The sequence below is a fragment of the Anomaloglossus baeobatrachus genome, chromosome 1, assembly GCF_048569485.1.
Source record: "Anomaloglossus baeobatrachus isolate aAnoBae1 chromosome 1, aAnoBae1.hap1, whole genome shotgun sequence".
Lineage (NCBI taxonomy): Eukaryota > Metazoa > Chordata > Amphibia > Anura > Aromobatidae > Anomaloglossus > Anomaloglossus baeobatrachus.
The window spans coordinates 712,519,360-712,544,610 of NC_134353.1; the positions used below are offsets into that span (position 1 = coordinate 712,519,360).

At 47.6% G+C, this 25,251-nt stretch overlaps 1 protein-coding gene across 2 annotated transcripts in view; it reads right to left on the reverse strand.

Annotated features, from left to right (window-relative positions):
- Positions 1 to 2,160: 2,160 nt before the first annotated feature.
- The window catches only part of GOLGA3 (golgin A3), a 151,818-nt gene continuing 128,727 nt past the window's right edge, over positions 2,161 to 25,251 (reverse strand). For both annotated transcript variants that reach the window (XM_075321798.1, XM_075321791.1), the window contains exon 24: positions 2,161 to 6,319. In XM_075321798.1, coding sequence (XP_075177913.1) covers positions 6,130 to 6,319 — 190 coding nt within the window. In that variant the 3' untranslated portion in view covers positions 2,161 to 6,129. The remainder of the gene's footprint in view (positions 6,320 to 25,251) is intronic.

The window sequence follows — 25,251 nt, forward strand, 5'->3', positions numbered from 1 at the left end:
TTGCTTGGCCAGAATGGTGGTAAAATCGGGATTATTAGAAAAGTACTTCGGGGCTCGCTTCGGTTTTTTGAAGGAAACCGTAATTGAAGCAGCCGCAGGCGCATCCTCTTCCACTAATAGTCTGGTGAACAGCCAAGACTAAGCTGTCGACCATTTCTTGGATACTAGACGCCTGCTCCGCGTCCAGTTCCAGGTGAGAGTCCGACTCTGGAGACATATCCTCTAGAGACAAATCCTCGTAGGCCGACTTAGACGCAGAATCGGACTCAGCGTCAATCTGGGATGTGGATGGGCTACATGCGTAGACCCGTTTAGCGGATTTCTTCTGGGTCCTGGTAGGGATCCTATCCTGAGCCTGGGGTCAGGATTGTTCTGGACTTCTGAAGCAGTCCCATCCTGGTTCTTCGAGGACGCTCATGGAGAGCCAGTAGGCGCGGTTAGACCGAAACCAGAGACTGGGAGACTTTGGTTAGGTCAGCTACTGAGTGGGAGAGGGAGGCAGTCCACTCGGGAGGGGCACGAGTGTGCTCATCCTTAGCGGCGGGGGGGGAGGTCCTGGGATGCCATCACATTTGGGACACCGCAGTCCTGGCACAGGGGGATGTGCAGGATATGCAAGCTGCCTAACACACTATAGGGGAAGCCTGTTTCCGTGCTATTGAATTAAACATAATTCAAGCAATGCAGTAATCCTAGCTCCCTTTAACTTCTATAGAAGTTATAGGGACTGGGGCTCCAGCGTGGAGGGGCTAAGGTTCTGTAATATACAGCAAATTGCTGGGGCCTGCAGGCCAAGCTTCCTGGCAAGGAGATCTTATCCCATCCAGATACAGGTGCAGATGCTGCTGATTGTGTCCCCCGGGCAGAATAGCGTTTTTCTTAAAAAGAGGTCACTGTGTAAGATGGCGCTACCATCGTGGGCGTATCCGCAGCCTCAGGGTGTCAGAGCGGGAAAAAAGGCCGGCTCCATTACCATCCTGCGTTTTCCTACACAGATGTGAAGAGCGGTAGTGCCCCCACCCTTTGTGGGCTGGACACCTGCAGCACGAGAAAAAACGCTTTCTCAGTCCTCACACAGAGCTGTGAGGAGTGGATGGCCCCACCTTATTGTAGGCGGGATACCTGCAGCACGAGGCATCAGCTTTCTCCCATGGAGGAGCAGCGATAGCACCCACCCTTGCAAGCGCTGAACACAGAGGCGCAAGCACCATCCCTGGCTGTGACGGTCAGGGCTCGGCTGTTGGGTAAGCAGCGTACCCAGCGGCGATCGCACGTGCACAGTGTACCCCCTGTACCCCCGCGATTGCCATGACGTATCGGTACATCCTTGGTCATTAAGTACCCGAAAAATAGGACGTACTGGTACATCCTTGGCCAGGAAGAGGTTAAACAAATTTGTGGGTTCAGGAACCCCCCTTTCTCTCCGGTTTGGTTGATAAATAATTGGAGTTTGAGGTGTAAAGAATTATTGATTCTCGGGTGATTCGTCGTTCAGTACCTGGTTAACTGGCGGGTTTATGGTCCTGAGGAAAGGACTTCGGCGTCAGCTTTGAATATCCTTGCGGAATGCCCGATTAGTGAATTCCATTGTCATCATGCGGGAAAACCTGGTCCAGAGGCCCCTCGTAGAGTGTCATACAAGGTTCAGCTCAAAACTCAACGAGTGTCAGGCTGGCATCTGATCCTGTTCCCACAGCAGTCTGACACTACACACTAGGTCTTTTGTTAGGTTTCTAAGTTTCTCAGACAGGCTTGGGCATCAACTAATCTGTGTTCTCTTTGTTTCAGGCTTGCAGGAGTTATGTTCTGCTAGTCTGGTGATTGTCTCTGGAGTCACATGTTGTTAAACACCTCTCACAGCTTCTCCCTGCCTTTTTAAGATGGTGGATCTGGACCTCCCATGCAGATAATAGCTTATTGCGATATCGGTCCTTGTGTTGTGGCAATATAGTTTTTGGAGATCTTCAGTGCGTTATTTGGTGTGGTGTAAATATTCTCATTGTCTATTTCCTCCCTGTTCTTTTAATTTCCCTCTGAGCATGTAATGTCTATACCTCTGTGTGTGCTTGCAGTGAGTGTGAGTTTTGGTTATCCCCTTATAGTGCATAACATTAATAACCATTAAACAAGATTATGAAATATGGGGTTATATACAAATACTTCAGCCTTTTAACAAAAATAGTTTATTGCACAAAAAAAACAAAAACTTTGAAAGGAATCTTATGCACATTTTGTATCCACATGCTTTACACAGCATTATATTATTTACAATTTTAATTAAGTTGTAACCTTATATTATATAGATATTCCACATTTTATCATTTGCTTAACATACACTTTCTTCTCTCTATAAATAAAAGCACATTAAACATTGCTGATGAAAACACAAACAAAAAAAAAATATTACATTGCAACATGTATTTCAGCAATCCACCATAGTAATCAATATATGCCAGACTTCCATAACTTCACAAACCATTCAGAATCTACTACAAACCGCCAGACATCTTCAGGTTTGATGGGAAATGTACACATTTTTTTCCTTGGAAAGAATCAGTTTGCAAAATGCGAGTGTCAGACTGAGAAAAAAAGAACGGCATAAAGTATAGTGTCAAAAGCAATTCTACAGATATTCATTTAGGGAATTAGGGGTTTGTATCCCTTATGGCGGTGATAGTGTTAGAGCTTAACATCATCTTGGATACTTTTGGAATTTTACAAGTGAAAATTACTATGAGCTCTTTGGTATTGTAGTCATTCTGCATTCAGTCTTCTTTTCTAAACCGGAACAACCCCTGTAAGTTAAGTGCTCCAAAATGCTTCTGAAAAGTTACCTAGAAAACTATATAACCCATTTGGTTTTATACTGGATACATCAGGATGCAGACAGCATACTTCATTTCTTAAGTATGCCTGTGACCCACAAACAATGCAGATAGCTAATTGCCTGAAAATACAGTCAGATGGGTGCTTGACTCCAGAAAAGACCTACCTTATCTAAAGGGATGGTGTAGTGAGGGGAGGGGGTGAACAGACACTATAAACCTATTTTAGTTGATTGCTGGAAACTTAGGACAAAACCATAAATATAAACTATTATGACTTTATAACTGTGAACATACAACATGTACAGCTGAAACATACAGAAGACAACATCAGTTTACAAATGAGAAGTGCATTAGATACCAAGGTCTTGAAATGCACAGGTGTAGGAGGTATGGAGGCTGTCTGTTTTATTCATCTACAATTATGGAAAGTTGTTTTGTGATTTTCCCAACAATGTCAGGAAGGGAGTACATTACTGGCCCATTATAGCTGACATAAAAAAAACAAAAAACATTAACCATTTGTCTTATGTACTAAAATTAATTAATTTGATCCAAGATGCTTTATAACAGTAAAATGGCTTTGATATAATTTTGATTTGATTTCCTGGGTGTGAAGAATACGTACCCACTAATAATTTATATCCCACCAACTTATTGAGATAAGAACATTTGATGGACAAACAGCATATACAGCAATTCCCCAATACACTTGGTCATGAGCATAGGAAATTAACGATAGGGATGTTCTGTTTTCTTCTGTTACTAGAACAATCTCTCAGACGAGCATTGGTTATGATAATAAGTAAGAGTTCATTTTGGCATATGATACATGAACTCATACATTAGACGGGACTTGTCATCCCTCTCAGCATGTCAGTATATATTCTCCATAAAATAAAAATTCTCAAGCACTTTTAGAATTCATTGTACCATACCTCTATTATTCCTTATGAAAATGTATGAATTAATATACTTAAATGATTAACACTATTCACCAAATGACCCACTATGATGGGGGAAAATAGCATCAAAATGCAAGATTCAAACATATAACTGATAGGGGGATCAGAAAAAAACAAACTATGGAAATAATTTTCCAATATATTAAAATATTTATTAAATTAATTAAAAATTAAAAATACTGAACATAGATAAAATGCAGAGGCCCCACTGAGTCCAAATAAATCTCTAGCAAAAGGGATATATTACAGATGTACTTTATGTCATAATGCAATATATACCCAACAGGTCAAAAGATGCAGTAGGACGTGGAAACTTATTCCGTATCTATAGTCTAGATGCCTTCTGAAGAAGCGGGAGTGAAACACGCATCGGGGTGCAGGTGCTTACATACTTTGTCATAATAAAAGGCCGTTATATTGTCTTCAATATTCCACATTATACTGTATTTTTGACATATTGGGTATTTTTTACATTATGAAATACAGTAAATCTGTAATATAACCCTTTTGTGCACTTTATTTTTTACCTCTTTCGCTAGAGATATATTTGGACCCTCAGTGGAGCCCGTTTTTTTGTGTTTAGTATTCTTAATATAAAATTATTTTTTTAATATATTGGAAAATTATTTGCATCTTTTTTTGTTTGATGCCCGATCAGATATATGTTTGAAGCATGAATTACTAGATAAATAAGCTAATAACTGAATGTTACCTATATGTAGCACAAGTTGTTCAGTGGTTCTCTCAAATACTTCAGTCTGTCAGATAGATACCCAGGATTTGTATGAAAATGCATATCAAATAAAGGCCCACCCCTTTCCTTATTATGCCATATGGATGTCTGGAGGTAGGTCTTTTGCTCAGGACCTTCCCCAATTAGTCAGAGCAGAAAGCTGCTGCAAACAGCTGATCCTTTTCTGAAAAGCCATGTAGTACCATATTGTACCTGTAGTGGCTCCAGCAGTGGTAACTTCCTCTGGCTAATTCACTGGATCACAGGGGGTTCAGTTTCAATTAATAGACAGCAACGCCTTAGTCACAGGAGCATATTAAAAGCTAATATTACCAATGGCAGACGTGTTTCAAATGTCCAAATAGCAAAACTCAGCTAAATTATCTCAAATGACACATTAACACTGCTCATAACCAGAATGTGTAAGGCCTTACCATGACACATCAAATTCAGTTCTCCCACATGGCACCAAAGCATTAACAAAGACTTTTATTCACGTGTATAGTCCCAACCATCCCATTTATAAGAACAATTCACACCCCATATAACAAATTCCTTCGAGAGCTATACATTTTTTCAACATTCATCAGATTAATACTGGAAGACTACCAGCAATTTTCTAAAATTTTTTTTTTCTATCTTAATGCCATAATGATGGAGGACTATAGGTTTCTATTTGTGGTATACCATAAATAAGAAAACCTTAAATGGTGAAACTGGCATGACACCCTTATCTTACAGTGTTCACTAGTCCCCAAGCAGATACTTCTCATCTTTAGGCCTTGGTCTCGGATCAGATGCTATACGCTCGTCTGACCAGTGTATGCGATATGCTAATGACACTCGGCTCAAGCTCTGCTGTGAGCGCGACCAAGCGTCATTCTACTGCGAGCCAGAGCACAACTAAGGAGAAGAATGAGATTACTTTTTCCATATTCTCCATTGCCTGTCTCCGCCTATATCGGACTGCACTTGGATGTCATCTAACTGCAGTCCAATATTCACAGGCACCCATAGACTTGTATGGGTGCGCATGAGCCGAGATATCGGCACAAACAAAAACCACAGATATGCTCTGCCTCATTGAATAACATTAGTCAGAGTGCAATGCAAGATTTTCTAGCATTGCACCAGTCTGATTCATACGCTCATGTCAGTGAGGCCTTATTCAGTTTATATTAAAGAATTGATAATTGTTCTCAAGAAAATTAGGACCTACTGGTACGAATATGTAATATAACAGCCACGGGGTAAGGTGGGACAGCATTTTTTCATACCTATGTCTCTGGTAATATTCTTTCAATATTACTATGCTTTATGTTGGAAAGTACATAAATAAGAGTGAAGTATATGGTCATTGAAAATGTGGAAATCAAGCTACAGTACATCCATCCTTTCATTTTTGTTACAAAAGGCACATAACATGGGTGTGACTTACACAATATACATGTAATCATATCTTTATATATCTAATAATGTCTCCTGCTTTTAGACATCAAAAATGTGCTGTGCTCTTTTGCTACCAGTCTGCTGTATAAATAGAAATGTTTCCTTCAAGAAATAAAAAGCAGCCACAGTGGGGAATAACTATAGTAGTGTATATAGTCTATAGTGCCTGCTCGTGTCTTTCGGTGTCATTAGTGTTGAGGTTCTGATTCTGGAGTTTTGGACTGCTCAAAACTGGTGTGTCAGGTAATGTAAAGTCCGGTATTTGTTCCTCAGTCCAGGAATTCATAGATTCATGCACAGTTATGGTGTGCTCTTCCATTTGCTTTTGGAGACTGTCCATTTCTTGCCTGGAAAGTAAACGTTACAAGATTAACACAATAAATATCAAAGATGGAAACATCTCTGCATATAATTATAAATTAACTCCCTTCCATCTCATTGGGACAGAAAGCCTACTCTCCCTGAAAAACCAGCATCTATAGTGCCGCATAGTAGATGGTAACCACTCCAGGCTGCGTGTTCTCCCCCATGTAACCTTTTAGATCACTCGTTATGTCATGTTTATTGCACTTGTTACATACTAAAAAAAATAAAAATATATCTACAATATTAAATCATAATAATGATTTAGGAGGATTTCTAAGGTGTTTAACTCCCCTCAACCATTTTCCCTCTCCTTTTTCAAATAGCCATAACTTTTTTTACTTTGCAGTGACATCTGAGAGTGTGTGTTGTGCTGAACAAGATGCCATTTTGCATGATAACAGCTATCTAATATATAAAGCGGTGTGTGTGTGTGTGTGTGTGTGTGTGTGTGTGTGTGTGTCCGGGATTGGCATCTGCACAGTCGCAGCTACAGCCACAAAATTTTGCACTCACATGTCTGGACCCCGAGAGCGTCATAGGCTATGTTTTGAGGCGAAATTTTAACCCCGCGTGTTCCAATTTACCAATCAATTTTGCCCCTATCTACATAATGGGGAAAAAGTGAAACGAAAAGTGTATCCGCACCGTCGCATTTACAATCACAAAATTTTACACAGACACCTCATGTGACCCAGGGAACGTCGTAGACTATGTTTTGACAGAAAATTTAACCCCGCGCTTTACAGTTACTCTCCAAAAAACATGCCTCCATTAAAGTAAATGGAGCCTGGAACTACAGGTTATTAGTAGGAGCTGTGGTTGGTTGCTTTAGGAACAAAAGACATTGTTAGCATAAGAAGCTTATATGTGAGATAATAAGATGTCGGTGGGGAGACGGATAGAGAGACAGACAGAGAGACAGACAGAGATAGAGACAGACAGAGAGATAGAGACAGACCTAGAAAGAGACAGATGGGGAAAGAAACAAAGATAGAGACAGACAAAAAAAAAAAAAAAGACAGACAAACGTGGAAAGAGACAGACGAAGCACATAACTTGGCCAATTTAGTTAAATCTGTGTGGAATATCTGTGGTGTTGAAATATACCGTATTTTTCGGACTATAAGACGCACCGGACTATAAGACGCACCCTGGTTTTAGAGGAGGAAAATAAAACTTTAAGCAAAAAATGTGGTCATGACACACTGTTATAGGGCGAGGATCTGCTGCTGACACTGTTATGGGGGTAATGTCCCCAAATTCTCTACTAAGGTACCCCATCCTGGTAATGATCCTCCTGCCTTGTATATGATCCTGCTATAAACCCCCATCCATCCTGTTCACATACCCCCCCCATCCAGCCTGTTCACATACCCCCCCCATCCAGCCTGTTCACATACCCCCCCATCCAGCCTGTTCACATACCCCCCCCATCCAGCCTGTTCACATACCCCCCCCCATCCAGCCTGTTCACATACCCCCCCATCCAGCCTGTTCACATACCCCCCCATCCAGCCTGTTCACATACCCCCCCATCCAGCCTGTTCACATACCCCCCCCATCCAGCCTGTTCACATACCCCCCCATCCAGCCTGTTCACATACCCCCCCCATCCAGCCTGTTCACATACCCCCCCCATCCAGCCTGTTCACATACCCCCCCCATCCAGCCTGTTCACATATCCCCCCCATCCAGCCTGTTCACATATCCCCCCCATCCAGCCTGTTCACATACCCCCCCATCCAGCCTGTTCACATACCCCCCCATCCAGCCTGTTCACATACCCCCCCCCATCCAGCCTGTTCACATACCCCCCCCCATCCAGCCTGTTCACATACCCCCCATCCAGCCTGTTCACATACCCCCCCATCCAGCCTGTTCACATACCCCCCCATCCAGCCTGTTCACATATCCCCCCCATCCAGCCTGTTCACATATCCCCCCCATCCAGCCTGTTCACATACCCCCCCCATCCAGCCTGTTCACATACCCCCCATCCAGCCTGTTCACATACCCCCCCATCCAGCCTGTTCACATACCCCCCCATCCAGCCTGTTCACATACCCCCCCCCATCCAGCCTGTTCACATACCCCCCATCCAGCCTGTTCACATACCCCCCCCATCCAGCCTGTTCACATACCCCCCATCCAGCCTGTTCACATACCCCCCCCCATCCAGCCTGTTCACATACCCCCCCCATCCAGCCTGTTCACATACCCCCCATCCAGCCTGTTCACATACCCCCCCATCCAGCCTGTTCACATCCCCCCCATCCAGCCTGTTCACATCCCCCCCATCCAGCCTGTTCACATACCCCCCCCCATCCAGCCTGTTCACATACCCCCCCCATCCAGCCTGTTCACATACCCCCCCCATCCAGCCTGTTCACATACCCCCCCATCCAGCCTGTTCACATACCCCCCCATCCAGCCTGTTCACATACCCCCCCATCCAGCCTGTTCACATACCCCCCCCATCCAGCCTGTTCACATACCCCCCCCATCCAGCCTGTTCACATACCCCCCCCATCCAGCCTGTTCACATACCCCCCCATCCAGCCTGTTCACATACCCCCCCATCCAGCCTGTTCACATACCCCCCCCATCCAGCCTGTTCACATGCCCCCCCCATCCAGCCTGTTCACATGCCCCCCCATCGTGCTCATATACCATCCTGGTATATGGCCTGTATCCTATACCACAGAGAAAAAAAATAAACGTTTATACTCACCTTTTCCTCACTCCCTGCAGCACCGATCACATCTTCCTCTCTGCACGCTGACCTGTGTGTGTGGAGCCGTTCCCCTGCAGCACGCGATGTCTTCCTGTCTGTGCCGATCAGCTGACCAGCTCAGCACAGATCAGCTGACCGGCACAGACAGGAAGTCATCGCGTGCAGCAGGGGGGCGGCTCCACACACGGGGACGGGTGAGTGCACTGATTCACTGCACCCCGCGCTGATGATGACGCGCGGGGAGCAGTGAATACAGCCGCACATGATCACTCCAGGCTGTAATTGCCAGGGGTGATCATGCGGCCGGCTCTTTGCTATGCGCGCGTCCCCGCTCGTCCTCCCGCCCACCTGTCAGTGCCGGCTTCAGCGCTGAGAGATGGGCGGGAGGATGGGCGTGCATATGTAATGAGCGGGCCCACGTGGTCACGAGCAGGCGCTGCTGCTGCCTGCTCGTGCCCCCGATGACCTGCAGCACCCTCATTCCCAGCCGCAGCCCTATAGTCAGACCATAAGACGCACCCCCAACTTTCCCCCAACATTTGGGGGAAAAAAAGTGCGTCTTATGGTCCGAAAAATACGGTATGTTGTGAAATGCTTCTATTAGCTCAGTTTTTGCATTTTCATAATTACATTTCTATCTATTTGTTTTGTGGTTTGTGTGTGCAGAATAAATTTTTGTTAATAAATTCTATTTTAACAACAGTTATTAACCCGGGCGAAGCCGGGTAGTACAGCTAGTAACAACATATAGGAGTAAAAGGAAAGTGGAAAAAATTCCCAAGTGTGGTGGAATTGTGGGGAAACCCCCCCCCCCCCTGCAATTCTGCCATTGTTTTTGACTTTGTTTTGTACAGTTCATTCTATAGTAAAAATTACCTGGAAATATAAAATTCTATAAGTCAGTGCGATTATGGAGATACCATTTAAAGGTTGTTGTTTTTTTCTTCAATATTTTATTGGCATTTTGGAAAAAAAATAAATAGATTTGTGGAGCTGTACGGGGGCTTGTATTTTGCGTGGCGAACTGGTGTTTTTATTTACTCAATTTTGGGTTCCATACTACTCTTTGATTGCTTCTAATTGCATTTTTTTTAGCATTATTGTGACCAAAAAACCCCCACAATTATGGCATTTCTTTTTATCCTCACTACAGTATTAACTAATTAGCTTAATGTTATGTTTTGACAGACTGCACTTTTCCAGACACAGTGTTTATATATATATATATATATATATATATATATATATATATATATACATATACATATACACACACATATACACAGTGCAGACCAAAAGTTTGGACACACCTCATTTAAAGAGTTCTCTTTATTTTCATGATCATGACTGAAGGCATCAAAGCTATGAATTAACACATGTGGAATGAAATACTTAACAAAAAAGTGTGAAACAACTGAAAATATGTCTTATATTCTAGGTTCTTCAAAGTAGCCGTGTTTGCTTTGATTACTGCTTTGCACACTCTTGGCATTCTCTTGATGAGCTTCAAGAGGTAGTCACCGGAAATCGTTTTCACTTCAGAGGTGTGCCCTGTCAGGTTTAATAAGAGGGATTTCTTGCCGTATGAATGGGGTTGGGACCATCATGTGCAGAAGTCTGGTGGATACACAGCTGATAGTCCTACTGAATAGACTGTTAGAATTTGTATTATGGCAAGAAAAAAAACAGCTAAGTAAAGAAAAACGAGTGGCTATCATTACTTTAAGAAATGAAGGTCAGTCAGTCCGAAAAATTGAGAAAACTTTGAAAGTGTCCCCAAGTGCAGTGGCAAAAAACAGCAAACGCTACAAAGAAACTGGCTCACATGAGGACCGCTCCAAGAAAGGAAGACCAAGAGTCACCTCTGCTGCGGAGGATAAGTTTATTCAAGTCACCAGCCTCAGAAATCGCAGGTTAACAGCAGATCAGATTAATGACCAGGTCAATGCCACACAGAGTTCTAGCAACAGACACATCTCTAGAACAACTGTTAAGAGGAGACTTTGTGCAGCAGGCCTTTATGGTAAAATAGTTGCTAAGAAACCACTGCTAAGGACAGGCAACAAGCAGAAGAGACTTGTTTGGGCTAAAGAACACAAGGAATGGACATTAGACCAGTGGAAATCTATGCTTTGGTCTGATGAGTCCAAATTTGAGATCTTTGGATCCAACCACCGTGTCTTTGTGCGAAGCAGAAAAGGTGAACGGATGGACTCTACATACCTGGTTCCCACCGTGAAGCAAGGAGGAGGAGGTGTGATGTGTGGGGTGATTTGCTGGTGACACTGTTGGGAATTTATTCAAAATTGAAGGCATACTGAACCAGCATGGCTACCACAGCATCTTGCAGCGGCATGCTATTCCATCCGGTTTGCGTTTAGTTGGACCATCATTTATTTTTCAACAGGACAATGACCCCAAACACACCTCCAGGCTGTGTAAGGGCTATTTGACTAAGAAGGAGAGTGATGGGGTGCTATACCAGATGACCTGGCCTCTACAGTCAACAGACCTGAATCCAATCGAGATGGTTTAGGGTGAGGTGGACCGCAGAGGCAAAAGGGACAACAAGTGCTAAGCATCTCTGGGAACTCCTTGGATGACCATTTCCGGTGACTACCTCTTGAAGCTAAATCAAGAGAATGCCAAGAGTGTGCAAAGCAGTAATCAAAGCAAAAGATGTCTACTTTGAAGAACCTAGAATAGAAGACATATTTTCAGTTGTTTCACACTTTTTTGTTAAGTATTTAATTTTACATGTGTTAATTCATAGTTTTGTTAACTGTAGAAGAGGGAGTTATTTTAATTGTTATACTTTAACTTTATTTTCTGGGTTTTTTTGTTTTTCTTTTTTTTTTATACCTTATTAGTGGTCTCAAACCTAGGATAGTCTAATCACTTGTACTATATACAGAGATACCATGGTATTGCTGTATATAGTGAAAAAAGAGAATTTTGTTTACTTACCGTAAATTATTTTTCTTATAGTTCCGTTTTGGGAGACCCAAACCTTTGGTGTATAGCTTCTGCCTCCGGAGGACACACAAAGTACTACACCTAAAAGGTGTAGCTCCTCCCTCTGAGCCTATACACCCCCTGGTCAACCAGTCCTAACCAGTTTAGTGCAAAATCTGAAGGAGAATAGCCACACAAAAGTAGAACAGAGCAAGAACCAGAACAACCGGAGACTCTGTTCACGACAACAGCATGTGAAAACACACGGAACAAGAAAATTGCCAACAGGTAAGAGGGAGGGTGCTGGGTCTCCCAAGACGGAACTATAAGAAAAAGAATTTACGGTAAGTAAACAAAATTCTCTTTTTCTTTATCGTTCCTTTGGGAGACCCAAATCGTGGGACGTTCCAAAGCAGTCCCTGGGTGGGAAATAAACAGAAAACTAAGAAGTAGGCAGGACCTAACTTCACAAATGGGCGACCGCCGCCTGAAGGATGCGTCTGCCCAAGCTCGCATCTGGCGAAGCATGAGCATGCACTTGATAGTGCTTCGAGAAGGTATGCAGGCTAGCCCAAGTGGCAGCCTGACAGACTTGTTGAGCCGTAGCCTGGTGCCGAAAAGCCCAAGAGGCACCGAAAGGTAGGCGTCCGAAATGGCCGACCGAATCCAACGGGCTAAGGTCGGCTTAGAAGCAGGGAGACCCTTGCGCCGACCTGTGGTTAGCACAAAAAGAGAGGTGCACCGCAGCGGTGCGAGACACATAGATCCGGAGAGCACGCACCAGATCTAGAGTATGTAGAGCTTTTTCAAAGCGATGAACAGGGGCCGGACAGAAGGAAGGTAAGGTAATGTCCTGGTTAAGGTGGAAGGGAGAGACCACCTTAGGAAGAAAATCCGGAGTCGGACGGAGAACCACCTTGTCTTGATGAAAGACCAAAAAAGGTGACTCCGAGGAGCGCCGCCAAATCAAAAACTCTCCTGAGAGAAGTTATAGCAACCAGAAAGGCCACTTTCTGTGAGAGGCGGTACAGAGAAACCTACCTAAGGGGCTCAAAGGGGGGTTTCTGCAAGACCGTGAGAACCAAGTTAAGGTCCCAGGGGTCCAAGGGCCGCCGGTAAGGCGGGATGATGTGAGACGCGCCCTGCATGAAGGTGCGGACCTGAGCCAGCCGAGCGAGACGCCGCTGGAACAGAACTGACAGAGCCGAAACTTGTCCCTTGAGAGAGTTGAGGGACAGTCCTAGCTGCAGACCGGACTGTAGAAAAGACAGAAGGGTCGGTAAGGAGAACGGCCAAGGAGGATGGTCGGTAGAACGACACCAGGACAGGAAAATCTTCCAAGTCCTGTGATAGATCTTAGCGGACGAAGACTTACGGGCCAGAGTCATAGCTGAGATGACTTCAGGAAAAATACCAGAAGCCGTCAAAATCCAGGACTCAAGAGCCACGCTGTCAATTTGAGGGCCGCAGAATTCGGGCAGAAGAACGGACCTTGCGAGAGTAGGTCTGGACGGTCCGGGAGAGGCCACGGCATCTCTACGGATAGTTGGAGTAGATCCGGATACCAAGCTCGCCTGGGCCAGTCCGGTGCAATGAGGATGACCCGACGGCCCTCCATCCTGATCTTGCGCAGGACTCTGGGCAAGAGAGCTAGAGGGGGAAACACTTAGGACAGACGAAACTGGGACCAGTACTGAACCAGAGCGTCCACGGCGAATGCCTGAGGATCGTGGGAGCGAGCCACGTAGACAGGAACTTTGTTGTTGTGATGGGATGCCATTAGGTCCACGTCCAAAATGCCCCATCTGCGGCAGATCGACTGAAATACTGCCGGATGTAGGGACCATTCGCCACCGTCCACGCTTTGACGGCTGAGATAATCTGCTTCCCAGTTGTCCACGCCTGGGATGTGGACTGCGGATATGGTGGACCTGGAGTCCTCCGCCCATTGAAGAATGCGTTGTACCTCCATCATTGCCCGGCGGCTGCGTGTCCCGCCTTGATGGTTGATGTAGGCAACCGCTGTCGCGTTGTCTGACTGGACTCGAATGTGCCTGCCCGCCAGCAGATGGTGAAATGCTAGGAGAGCCAGAAGTATGGCTCTGATTTCCAGCACATTGATTGAAAGGGTTGACTCGGACGGAGTCCAAGTGCCCTGTGCTCTGTGGTGGAGACACACCGCTCCCCAGCCGGAGAGACTGGCATCCGTGGTGAGAATCACCCAGGACAGGGCCAAAAAGGAGCGCCCTTGGGACAGGGAGAGGGGCCGAAGCCACCACTGAAGAGAGCTCTTGGCCCGTGGCGACAGAGCCACTGACTTGTTTAAGGAGGAAAGCCGCTTGTCCCAACAGCAGAGAATGTCCAGCTGCAGGGGGCGCAGATGGAACTGGGCAAAGTTAACAGCCTCCATGGACGCCACCATCTGACCCAGCACCTGCATCAGACGCCTCATGGTATGACGGCGGAGCCTCAGGAGAGAGCGCACAGCCAACTGGAGTGACAGCTGCTTGTCTAGGGGCAACTTCACAAGTGCCGGCAAAGTCTCGAACTGCATCTCAAGGTACGTGAGACTCTGGGTCGGAGTCAGAGTGGATTTGGGAAGATTGACAAGCCACCCGAATTGGGCTAGAGTGCTGAGAGTGAGCGAGACACTCCGCTGACAGACTGCGCTGGATGGCGCTTTGACTAGAAGGTCGTCCAGGTAAGGGAGCACTGCCAACCCCTGAAGGTGCAGAACCGCAATCACGGCTGCCATGACCTTGGTGAATACCCGAGGGGCCGTGGCTAACCCGAAGGGGAGAGCCACGAATTGGAAATGATCGTCTCCTATTGCAAAGCGTAGCCAACGCTGGTGAGAAACTGCAATGGGCACATGCAGATAGGCATCTCTGATGTCGATGGATGCCAGGAAATCCCCTTGGGACATCGAGGCAATGACTGATCGCAGGGATTCCATGCGAAAGTGCCGCACCCAAACATGCTTGTTGAGAAGCTTGAGATCCAGGATGGGGCCTGAAGGTACCGTTCTTTTTGGGAACTAGGAAAAGGTTTGAGTAAAAACCTCTGAACCGTTCCCCGGCGGGAACTGGCACAATCACTCCATTGGCCTGCAAGACTGCCACGGCCTGTGAGAAGGCGGCGGCCTTGGAGCAAGGGGGAGTTGAGAGAAAAAATCTGTTTGGCGGGGTGGAAGAGAATTCTATCCTGTAGCCGTGGGAGATGATATCTCTCACCCACTGATCGGAGACGTGTTGAAACCAAGCGTCGCCAAAGTGGGAGAGCCTGCCACCGACTAAGGATGTGGCTGGATCGGACAGAGAGTCACGAGGAGGCTGCCTTAGTGGCAGAACCTCCTGCTGTCTTCTGCGGACGCGCTCTGGAGCGCCAGCTGGATTTCTGGTCCTTAGCTGAGGTAGCGGACGAGGCGGAGGGCTTAGAGGACGACCAGTTGGAGGAACGAAAGGATCGAACCCTCGACTGAAACCTACCCTGGGCAGGTTTCCTGGTCTTGGTTTGTGGCATGGAAGTACTTTTCCCGCCAGTAGCCTCAAATAATTTCATCCAGCTGTTCACCGAACAGCCGGGAACCAGCAAAAGGGAGCCCAGCAAAGTACTTCTTTGAAGAAGCATCCGCCTTCCACTCTCGAAGCCACAAGATCCTGCGGATAACGAGTGAATTAGCCGAAGCCACCGCAGTGCGGTGAGAAGCCTCTAGCATGGCAGACATGGCATAAGAAGAAAAAGCTGAAGATTGAGAGGTTAAGGCAACCATCTCGGGCATAGAGTCCTTGGTGAGGGAACGCATCTCCTCCAGACTAGCAGAGATGGCTTTGAGGGCCCACACTGCTGCAAAGGCTGGGGAAAACGCGGCCCCCGCCGCTTCATACACGGATTTGGCCAGAAGGTCAATCTGACGATCAGCAGCATCCATAAAGGGAAGTGCCATCAGCCACCGACACAACGGTCCGGGCTGAGAGCCTAGACACCGGAGGGTCTACCTTTGGGGAGTGAGCCCACTCCTTGACCACCTCAGGTGGAAAAGGAAAACGGTCATCAGAACCACGCTTTGGGAAGCGTTTGTCAGGACAGGCCCTGGGTTTGGTCACAGCGGCCTGAAAACTGGAGTGGTTAAAAAACACACTCTTCACTCTCTTAGGCGAGGTAAACTGATGTTTATCTGCCAGAGAGAGTTGCTCCTCTGACACTGGCGGATTGAGATCCAGCACAGAATTAATAGAAGCAATCAAGTCACTAAGGTCTGAGTCACCCTCGGAAGGGTCAATGGGGCACATGGAGTTAGCCTCTGAGCCCCCTGTATAGGCATCCTCCTTGTCCTGCGAGTCCTCAGCCCTTGAATCAGAGCCACGGGATAAGGAGGGAGAGGGAACCCCGCGGCGCCTCTTAGACAGACTGGGTCCGTGCCCTGCTGAATCCTCTGTGAGCTCCAGTCCTAAGGGCCCCTTAGCAAGAGCATTAGAGGCACCCTGTGAAGGGGGCTGATGCATATTCATCAAAGTCCTGGACAAAAGTCCCATGGACTCAGCAAATGACTGGGATATGGACCTAGAAAAGGACTCTAACCAGGCCGGGGGTTCAGTCACAGGTGCAGCAGCAGCCTGAGAGACCACTGGGGGTGAGACTCCAGGCTGTGGCACCGCCAAGTTAGAGCAAACCTCACAATGTGGATAGGTGCTTGCTTCAGGCAGCGGAAGCTTACATGCAGCACATACAGCATAAAGCTTTGGAGCCTTGCTCCTTGTGTGAGACATGCTGCCTGAGTGGAGGAAAAACGGCTTCTACAAAAGGAGTGATTCCCAGGGAGAATATAGCAGAGGTCCACAACCGGAGACCGGCTGCGGCTTACCAGACCGCTGGAGCGGTGATGTGTGCCCTCCAGATCCTGAAACCCAGACCCCCAATGCACAGCACCTCGGCAGGTGTGCAGAGTGCCGGACGCCAGAACAGAGTGAAGAAAATGGCCGCCGGAGCGAAGAGAGGGGGCGGGACAGGGGCATCCCTGTATGAAAGGGCGGATCTGGAAGGCCATAGAGGTCTGCAGAGGGGGAGTCGCACCCAAGCAGTGGGGAGAGTCCCTCCCCTGTGCAGGACGGCCACCGGGAGGGGCCATGCCTGTCCCTCGGTATGAGTGACATGCGAGGGCAGGAAATCGAAACTAGGCCTCCGGCGAAGCCGGGGCCTAAATTTGAGCAGCGCGGCCGACGCGCAGGCACCATCGGCGCGGTTCTCGGGCGAAAAGCCAGAGAACCCGCCGGAAATGTCAAAAAACACAGTAAAGACACAGTAAACACACACTACCCACACATAAAGAACAGGGACCCCTCAAAATATAAACGTCTCAAGGTACTTAGCTCTGAGACGCAGGGCCCGGTCCCTGAGGGTGAGTGCTCCGGTCTAGCAGGGTCCTCAAGGGGCTGTGGATGGAGACCGGTCTCCTGCCAGGCATGGAGACCGTGCTGGCTCCCACTTCAATCCAGAGCCCAGAGGGGATGGTGAAGGAGCACGGCATGTAAGGCTCCAGCCTTGGATAATCAACCTTACAACACCGCCGACACAGTGGGGTGAGAAGGGACATGCCGGGGGTCCAGACGTGGACCCGCATTTCTTCAATCTTCTTCCAAAAAAAGGGAAAAAAAAGGAAAAAATCATATGGGAACGCATGTGTGCATGTATGCCTCCTGAACACAAAGCGAAAAACTGGTTAGGACTGGTTGACCAGGGGGTGTATAGGCTCAGAGGGAGGAGCTACACCTTTTAGGTGTAGTACTTTGTGTGTCCTCCGGAGGCAGAAGCTATACACCCAAGGTTTGGGTCTCCCAAAGGAACGATAAAGAAAAGGCAGTTTCCTATAACCCGGCCACAGAGTGGATATCACAGAAGAGATCACCTGACAAGCACAGGGGCATTCAACTGGCCATTGACTGACATAGCAATCCATCGGCTCAGTGACTGACAGTGGCATTTAAGAGCTTAAATAGCAGACGCAACGTGTGAATTGCTGCTGTTAGATACTGATGCCAGCTATATCATATAGCCATCATCTGCCCAAAGTCCCTGACCTGCTCCATAATGTAATGGTAGGTCATCATGGTATAATAACCCCTTCACGACCTATGGGTAGATCACGGCGATTCTGCACACGCACCTGCCACCAGGAGCTTGGCTTACATGACAGCCAATCTCCAGCTGTCACAGTCAGGGATGGTCCCCGGCTGTTTAACCCCACACATGCCGCAAATAACAGTAATCACAACATTTAGGAGCAGGGCTGTGGAATCAGTAAGCCAGGCTTTCGACTCAAACGCTTCAACTTCCCTCATTCCGACTCCAACTCCCTCATACAGTTGGAAGCATAAGTTTACATCCACTCTCTATAAAAGACACATCTGCAGGTTTTTCTGACTATCTGACATGAAATCAGAATAAGTTTTTCCCTTTTTAGATCAATTAGGAACCAAAATTATTTATATTTGCCAAATGCCAGAATAATTAGAGAGAGAATATTTTAAGGCATTTTTGTTACTTTCTGCAAATTCAAAAGTTTCCATACATTTCATTAATATTTGGTAGCATTGTCCTTAAACTGTATGACTTGGGTGAAAGGTTTTGGATATCCTTCCAAAAGCTTCTCACAATAGTTGGTAGGAATTTGGGCCAATTCCTCCTGGCAGAACTGGTATAACTGAGCCATGTTTGTAGGGTGCCTTGCTCGCATCGGCCTTTTCAGCTTTGCTCAAAAATTTTCAATAGGGCAGACATAATCTATTTTATTCACTTATGTAGCTTTATTACAAACATCAGCAATCAGAGCTTTGATGGCTGCTCCAAAACATTGACTATTATCCTTACACCACTTTGTAACCAGTTTGGCAGTATGCTTCTGGTCATTGCCCATTTGGAAGACCCATTTCTGCCCAAGCTTTTAGCTCCTGGCTGATGCCTTGAGACGTTGCTTCAGTTTTGCCACAATTTCTTTCCTCATGATGCCATCTATTTTGTGGAGTGCACCAGACCGTCCTGCAGCAAAACAACCGTACAACATAATGCTGCTACCCCTGTGTTTCACAGTTGGGATGGTGTTCTTGGGCTTCAAAGCTTCTCCCTTTTTCCTCCAAATGTAATGATGGTCATTATGGCCAAACCGTTCAATTTTAGTTTCGCCAGACCGCAGGACATGTCTCCAAAATGTAAGGTTTTTGTTCCTGTGTGCATCTGCAAACAAATCTGGATTTTTTAGGTTTCTTTTGGAGTAATGGTTTCTTTCTGGCAGAGTAGCCTTTCAGCCCATGTTGATACAGTACTCTTTTCACTGTAGATAATGACACAAGCTTACCAGCTTCCACCAGAATATTCACAAGGTCTTTTGCTTTTGTTCTTGGGTTCATATGCACATGTCTGACCAAAGCACGTCAATCTCTGGCACACAGAACCCATCTTCTTCCTGAGTGGTATGATGATTGGACATTTCCCTCGTTTGCACTTGCGTATAATTGTTTGTACAGATGAACAAGGCACCTTCAGGTATCTGGAAATTACACCCAAGGATGAACCAGACTTGTCCACAATTCGCTTTCTGAGATCTTAGCTGAATTCTTTTGACTTTCCCATGATGTTACACAAAGAAGCAGTGTGTTTCAGGTGTGCATTATAAGGCTGTGAACGCACTTTGCGTTCATCTACTTGCAGTTCTAAACGCACGTTTTGGGCTTAATTGATTTGACCAAAGTTGCCTTTTTCAGAAATTTAGCGTTGAAAACGCATGCGTATTTACCGCGTTTTAGATGCGTTTTCAGCGCTTTTTACCTGCTTTTCCACCTGCGTTTTGATAGATGCGTTTTGAACATCATGACACTGCTAAATAAAGTTTAAATAGTCAAACTCAATGAAAAAGTTTGAAAAAAAGAAACAAATCTATATTTTTGTGAAAAATAATGAGACTAGATTAATTTAATGAAATTATAGCGGTAATATGATATTTAATGGAAAAATAGCAATAATTTATTAAAATTCTTATTTTTAATTGTCGGACTATGTGTGTGTGTAAAGGGACATATGAAATCATTGTTTTGATGTCCAAAAAGCAAGCGTTTTTGAAGTCCAAAACGCATGTTTTCTGCACTGGAAAAGCAGGTAAAACGCAGGAATTTGCTGGAAGCTTGGTTTTTGCCATTTCTCATAGACTTCAATGTTAGCAAAACGCACCCAAAATGGCAAAAAGAATTGACATGTTTCTTCTTTGAACGCATGGTTTTTGCCACAAAATATGCAAATTAAACACAGCATTTTAAAACGCAAAGTGCGGTCAGGAAATCTGCTTTTACCATTGACTATAATGGAAAACCAAAACGCATGCCATTTTGCATGAAAACGCTGCAGCTCAAAAAGCTGCAGAAACGCAGGAAAAAACGCAAAGTGCGTTCACAGCCCAATACATCCACAGGTGTTTCTCTAATTAACTCAGATGTTGCTAATAAACCTATCAGAAGCTTCCAAAAGACATGACATCATCATATGGGCTGTCCCATATTGTTTAAAGACATTTATACTCTTAGTGTATGTAAACGTTTGACTTTGCAGACTAATAAAAAAAGGGAATTTTGTTTACTTACCGTAAATTCCTTTTCTTCTAGCTCCTATTGGGAGACCCAGACAATTGGGTGTATAGCTTCTGCCTCTGGAGGTCACACAAAGTATTACACTTTTAAAAAAGTTTAACCCCTCCCCTCTGCCTATACACCCTCCCGTGGATCACGGGCTCCTCAGTTTTGGTGCAAAAGCAGGAAGGAGAAAACTTATAAATTGGTCTAGGGTAAATTCAATCCGAAGGATGTTCGGAGAACTGAAGACCATGAAGCAAAAGAACAAATCAACATCAAAAACATGTGTACACAAAAGAACAACCAGCCCGAAGGGCACAGGGGTGGGTGCTGGGTCTCCCAATAGGAGCTAGAAGAAAAGGAATTTACGGTAAGTAAACAAAATTCCCTTTTTCTTTGTCGCTCCATTGGGAGACCCAGACAATTGGGACGTCCAAGGGCAGTCCCTGGGTGGGTAAAAAAAAATACCTCAATAGAAAGAGCCGAAAACGGCCCCCTCTTACAGGTGGGCAACCGCCGCCTGGAGGACTCGCCTACCTAGACTGGCGTCTGCCGAAGCATAGGTATGCACTTGATAGTGCTTCGTGAAAGTGTGCAGACTAGACCACGTAGCTGCCTGACACACCTGCTGAGCCGTCGCCCGGTGCCGCAATGCCCAGGACGCACCTACGGCTCTGGTAGAATGGGCTTTCAGCCCTGAAGGGAGCGGAAGCCCAGAAGTACGGTAGGCCTCGAGAATCGGTTCCTTGATCCACCGAGCCAAGGTTGACTTGGAGGCCTGAGAGCCCTTGCGCTGGCCAGCGACAAGGACAAAGAGCGCGTCTGAACGGCGCAGGGGCACCGTGCGAGACACGTAGAGCCGGAGTGCTCTCACTAGATCCAAAGAGTGCAAATCTTTTTCACACTGGTGAATTGGATTAGGGCAAAAGGAAGGCAAGGAGATATCCTGATTAAGATGAAAAGGGGATACCACCTTAGGGAGAAATTCCGGGACAGGACGCAGAACCACCTTATCCTGGTGAAAAACCAGGAAGGGAGCTTTGCATGACAGCGCTGCAAGCTCAGACACTCTCCGAAGTGATGTGACTGCCACCAGGAAGGCCACCTTCTGAGAAAGACGGGAGAGAGAGACATCCCGCAGCGGCTCAAAAGGCGGCTTTTGAACAGCCGTCAGGACCCTGTTAAGATCCCAAGGTTCCAACGGACGTTTGTAAGGTGGAACCATGTGGCAAACCCCCTGCAGGAACGTGCGGACCTGCGGAAGCCTGGCTAGACGCTTTTGAAAAAAAACACGGAGAGCGCCGAAACTTGGCCCTTGAGAGAGCCGAGGGACAAACCCTTGTCCATTCCAGATTGTAGGAATGAAAGGAATGTGGGTAAGGCAAACGGCCATGGAGGAAAACCATTATCAGAGCACCAGGATAAGAAGATTTGCCAAGACCTGTAATAGATCTTGGCGGACGTAGGCTTCCTGGCTTGTCTCATGGTGGCAATGACATCCTGAGATAACCCTGAAGACGCTAGGAGCCAGGACTCAATGGCCACACAGTCAGGTTGAGGGCCACAGAATTCAGATGGAAAAACGGGCCTTGTGACAGCAAGTCTGGGCGGTCTGGAAGTGCCCACGGTTGACCCACCGCGAGATGCCACAGATCCGGATACCACGACCGCCTCGGCCAGTCTGGAGCGACGAGAATGGCGCGACGGCATTCGGACCGGATCTTGCGTAGTACCCTGGGCAGCATCGCCAGAGGGGGAAACACGTATGGCAGTCGAAACGGCGACCAATCCTGGACCAAGGCGTCTGCTGCCAGAGCTCTGTGATCCTGAGACCGAGCCATGACCTTGTTGTTGTGTCGTGACGCCATGAGGTCGACGTCCGGCGTTCCCCAGCGGCGACAGATCTCTCGAAACACGTCTGGGTGAAGAGACCATTACCCCGCGTCCATGCCCTGACGACTGAGAAAATCTGCTTCCCAGTTTTCTACGTCCGGGATGTGAACTGCAGAGATGGTGGAGCCTGTGACTTCCACCCACTGCAGAATTCGCCGGACTTCCTGGAAGGCTTGACGACTGCGAGTGCCGCCTTGGTGGTTGATGTAAGCGACGGCAGTGGCGTTGTCCGACTGGATTCGGATCTGCCTGGCCTCCAGGCACCGATGGAAAGCCAATAGGGCTAGATATACTGCCCTTATCTCCAGGATATTGATCTGAAGGGACGACTCTATTGGATTCCAGGTTCCTTGAGCCCTGTGGTGGAGAAAAACCGCTCCCCAACCTGACAGGCTCGCGTCCGTGGTGACCACGGCCCAGGTTGGAGGTAGGAACGATTTTCCCCGAGACAGAGATGTGGGTAGGAGCCACCACTGAAGTGATGTTTTGGTTGCAAGGGAAAGAGAGATGGTCTTGTTGAGGGAAGCCGAACTCTTGTCCCATTTGCGAAGAATGTCCCATTGGAGTGGCCGTAGATGGAATTGCGCGAACGGCACTGCCTCCATAGCTGCAACCATCTTCCCCAGGAAGTGCATGAGGCGCCTTAAGGGGTGTGACTGACTGCGAAGAAGTGATTGCACCCCCGCTTGCAGAGAAAGCTGTTTGTCCCGCGGTAGCTTGACTAACGCTGGCTGGGTATGAAACTCCATCCCGAGGTAAGTCAGTGATTGGGTCGGTGTCAACTTGGATTTCGGGAAATTGATGATCCACCCGAACTGCTGGAGAGTCTCCAGAGTGACGGAAAGACTTCGTTGACACGCCACCCGAGAAGGAGCCCTGACTAGGAGATCGTCCAAGTAGGGGATCACCGAGTGGCCCTGAGAGTGCAGGACCGCCACGACTGATGCCATGACTTTGGTGAAAACCCGTGGGGCTGTCGCCAGGCCGAAGGGCAATGCGACGAACTGGAGGTGTTCGTCCCCGATGGCGAAACGCAGGAAACGTTGATGTTTGGGTGCGATCGGCACATGGAGATAAGCATCCTTGATGTCGATCGATGCTAGGAAGTCTCCTTGTGACATCGAGGCGATGACCAAGCGGAGAGATTCCATCCGAAATAGTCTGGTTCTCACATGTCTGTTGAGCAGCTTGAGGTCCAGAACGGGACGGAATGACCCGTCCTATTTTGGCACCACGAACAAGTTGGAGTAAAAACCGCGACCACGTTCCTGAAGGGGAGCGGGAATCACAACTCCATCTATCTTTAGAGCGTCCACTGCCTGAAAAAGTGCGTCGGCCTGTGTGTGGGGTTGGTGAGGTTCTGAAGAAACGAGCCGTAGGTCGAGAGCTGAACTCTATCCTGTAACCATGAGACAGAATGTCTCTCACCCATCGGTCTTGAACGTGTGGCCACCAGGCGTCGCCAAAGCGGGAGAGCCTGCCACCGACCGAGGATGTGGCTAGATGAGGCAGAGAGTCATGATGAGGCAGTCTTGGGGGCAGTGCCTCCTGCGGCCTTTTGGGGGCGTGACTTGGACCGCCACGCATAGGAGTTCCTCTGGCCTTTCTCCGGCCGGTTGGACGAAGAGGATTGGGACTTGGCGGAGGGACGAAAGGACCGAAACCTCGATTGGATTTTTCTCTGCTGAGGTCTCTTAGGTTTGGACTTGGGTAAGGAGGAGTCCTTTCCCGAGGATTCCTTAATAATCTCATCCAACCGTTCGCCAAACAAACGGTCGCCAGAAAAAGGCAAACCAGTTAAGAACCTTTTGGAAGCAGAGTCTGCTTTCCATTCAAGCAGCCACATGGCCCTGCGGACTGCCACGGAGTTAGCGGATGCTACAGCCGTACGGCTAGCGGAGTCCAGGACGGCGTTTATGGCGTAGGACGAAAATGCCGATGCCTGAGAGGTCAAGGAAGAAACATGTGGAGCAGAATTCCGCGTGACAGCATTAATCTCAGTCAGACATGCCGAGATTGCTTGGAGAGCCCACACGGCCGCAAAGGCCGGGGCGAAAGACGCGCCCGTGGCCTCATAAATAGACTTCACCAAGAGCTCTATCTGTCTGTCAGTGGCATCCTTCAGGGATGAGCCATCGGCAACAGACACAACGGACCTAGCAGCCAATCTAGAGACTGGAGGATCCACCTTGGGAGAATGTGCCCAGCCCTTAACGACTTCAGGTGGAAAGGGATAACGCGTGTCAGTGAGCCGTTTAGCAAAGCGCTTGTCCGGAACCGCTCTGGGCTTCTGGACAGCGTTCCTGAAGTTAGAGTGATCAAAAAACGTATTGCGCGTACGTTTGGGGAACCGAAATTGGTGTTTCTCCTGCTGAGAAGCCGACTCCTCTGCAGGAGGAGGCGGTGGTGAGAGATCAAACACCTGGTTGATGGACGAGATAAGATCATTTACTAAGGCGTCCCCCTCAGGGGTATCAAGGTTAAGTGCGAAGTCAGGGTCAGAGCCCTGAGCTCCCACGTCCGCCTCATCGTCCTGAGAGTCCTCAAGCTGGGATCCAGAGCAGCGTGAGGAGGCCGGGGAAGAGTCCCAGCGAGGCCGCTTAGCCGGTCTGGGGCTGCGGTCCGGGCAGGAGTCCTCCGCCTGGGGCCTAGGGGCTATCCTCGGAGCGCGCTGCGGCGCGGACCGAGAAGGGCCTGGAGGAGACAGACTAACAAG